This window comes from Ylistrum balloti, unplaced genomic scaffold (genome assembly GCF_031769215.1).
Source record: "Ylistrum balloti isolate Yb309-2 unplaced genomic scaffold, AGI_CSIRO_Ybal_v1 Utg371050, whole genome shotgun sequence".
NCBI classification, from domain to species: Eukaryota; Metazoa; Mollusca; class Bivalvia; order Pectinida; family Pectinidae; genus Ylistrum; species Ylistrum balloti.
In genome coordinates this window covers 14765-17454 of record NW_026782581.1, presented here as the reverse complement: position 1 = coordinate 17454, position 2690 = coordinate 14765, and the positions used below count along the sequence as shown (strand labels likewise).

Genomic DNA, 2690 nt, shown 5'->3' with positions numbered 1-2690 from the left:
TAGATAGTAAATTATCACCAATATCATTATCATAGAGCAAGAACAGACAAGGAACAAGAACTGAACCTTGTGGGACCCAGCCTGTAAAGTTTCCAGTTGGACTTGAACCCATCTAGGACCACTCTCTGTCTCCTGTCAGATAAATAAGTTGATTAACAGTAGAATATTTTGGTAAGAAACCTGATTGGTTTCTAGAGATAATATTGCGTCTTGAAAGATAATTATACAAATATTTGAAAACAATCTTATCAAGAATTTTACGGAAGATAGAAGGCCTATAGTTGGAGGGGTCACTTTTTTCCTCATTTTCTGTTATATAGAGGTGTTACATGGGCATTTTTCTAGAAGGTAGGAAGTACCCCTGCAGAGATAGAGTTATTAAACATTATAGCGAGAGGTTTAACAAGGGCTTGAGATACTTATTTTATGAATTTGGGAGGGATGGAATCAAGGCCTGCAGGTTTGTTAGTATTTAGAATCTTAAGTTGGTCAATAATGTCCTGTTCAATTATGTTGATAGAAGAGAAATTATTAATTGGTGGGGGTAATCAGGTGGTAAATCGTCAGCATTCTTGTCTGTCACTGAAATAGATGTGAAGTAACCATTGAAAGATTCAGCTTTATCTACAGTATGTATTTTCAGATCACCATTAATTATCAGTCAGGACAGAATGGCAATTGTCTGCATGCTAATTGATAATATTTTGAAATAAGAAAGAATTTGCTATATAATTGATCTTATCGCATTACAAGGTGGTTTGATAAACTTTAAAGGATATAAAACTGTGCACCAAAGTAGAATGAAATGAAGGTCTGTGATATAACTCCATGTCTTAACAGGCCAAAAGCTATGAAAACGTTTCAAGGACCATTAGATGTTCTCTGTATTCATTAGCAAACACGTACGCATTTTGTAAGCACTCGGTAGACGTGTATGTGATTTAGAAATAGTGTTGCCTGTTTGCGAAATAATATGTTCAATACGTATTGTCCTAAAACTTATGTCTCGTTTTTAAAGTGCAATAGTTGAACAAATGTAACGGAAAAGTATTCAGATAATTGATATGGAATGTGATTCATGTTGAGTTTCAAACATTGGCCCGAAGCAAAACTGACGAGTTTCCGACTGACGAAACAGCTCCACTCTAATTCTAAATTTGGGTGTTTTTTGTACATATATCAAGAATATGATATCGTTTATATTTTACCTGTTTGCAATCATACAAAACATAATGCAATATGTTAATCGTTTAATCAGTACCTTCTCATTTTTTGACATTTGTTACAGACACAACAGTATGGTTAGGCAATGGAAGACCCTTCCAATCCTGTTTGGCATTACGCTTGGATTTTTTGTGGCCTACAAAGTGACGCGTGTATCAGAAAACAAAACAAGTTTCACCGATTCATATAGATATCCTGTTAGATATTGTGAAACTAACCAATCCTACGTGGATTTTGGCAGCGAAAATATACTTACATCCTATCAAAAAGTGAATGTTGAAAAGTGTATGGAGACGTATCAAGCGGAACATGGAAGAGCTATTATGGAGGAGAGAAAGAATAGGTCAATTCGGTACACAAGTCATTCCTACCTTAATCGAAACAGTGTCATTATCGAAGCTGGTGGACATCTTGGTGTTGACACAGACCAATTTAATAATCGATACCATCCCAGTTTATATATTGTTTTAGAACCAGTTCCCAAATTTTATAATGCGTTATTGGAAAAATTTAAATCGTCTCCAAACGTAAATATTAATAACTTCGGAATTGATGTCAATGATGGTGTGTATTATATCAAAGAGTCAAGAAATGATGCAGTTTCAATATTCGAAGCCGGTAATCAGAAGGGTGAGAGAATAGAGATTAGAAATGTTAAACAGTTCTTCGAGAAACTATCAGTGCGGAGCGGTGAAGTGGACTTAATCACTCTAAACTGTGAGGGCTGTGAATACGCAGTACTGGACCTTCTCCTCTCTACTGACTACATACGTCACTTCCGGAATATCCAATTCCAGCCTCATAGGATCTCAGGAATATGCTATCCTGTCAAACGTTTCTGTTGGTACCAGGAACTTCTGAAAAAAACACACAAACTTTCATTCCAATTTAAATTTGTATGGGAGAGTTGGACGAGAATATAACTACTATGTATTTTATGACAATACAATTCGGTTGACAAAAATATTTGTAAGCAAATTACATGTTAAGCTGGGCTATATTTTTTACTTTAATTATCACGCTCAAAGATTATAGAACATGTTGTATTATCTATTTCAGTAATAGTTTTAAAATTTCAAACTAGCATAAGATATAATTTGAAGGACAATCGTACATGTAGCACTCATAGTCACAACTAAAAGTGAAGTATATGGTTATGACTGTCTGTTTGGCAGATTTTGTAGATTAATCTACATCCTGTATGAACACTAAGGGGCTTCTTTAGTATTTGGTATTTGATCTTAAAGATGTCCGTCTCTCAAACAAATCATGAAATCTGATAATATTATTCTATGATACTATTTACAAGTTTACATATGATTATGGAAGTGAAAAAGAGTGATTTTATTTACATTTTTCTTTAGATCTTTTTGGGTTCATTCAAGCTTAGGTGACTTGGTAGGAAACGGATGTCAATGAGTTACGAGTATGAAAATATATATCTTATAAGGGATATATCCGAGCTA

At 34.3% G+C, this 2690-nt stretch overlaps 1 protein-coding gene across 1 annotated transcript; it reads left to right on the top strand.

The window, feature by feature from the left end:
* The first annotated feature begins 1298 nt into the window (after positions 1-1298).
* On the top strand, positions 1299-2147 carry LOC132560340 (uncharacterized). The gene has a single exon (XM_060225012.1). It carries the CDS (start codon positions 1299-1301, stop codon positions 2145-2147), a length of 849 nt encoding a protein of 282 aa, XP_060080995.1.
* Positions 2148-2690: the final 543 nt, after the last annotated feature.

Coding starts and splice junctions, on each gene's coding strand:
- LOC132560340 (XM_060225012.1), top strand. CDS start 1,299: ATGGTTAGGCAATGGAAGACCCTTCCAATCCTGTTTGGCATTACGCTT.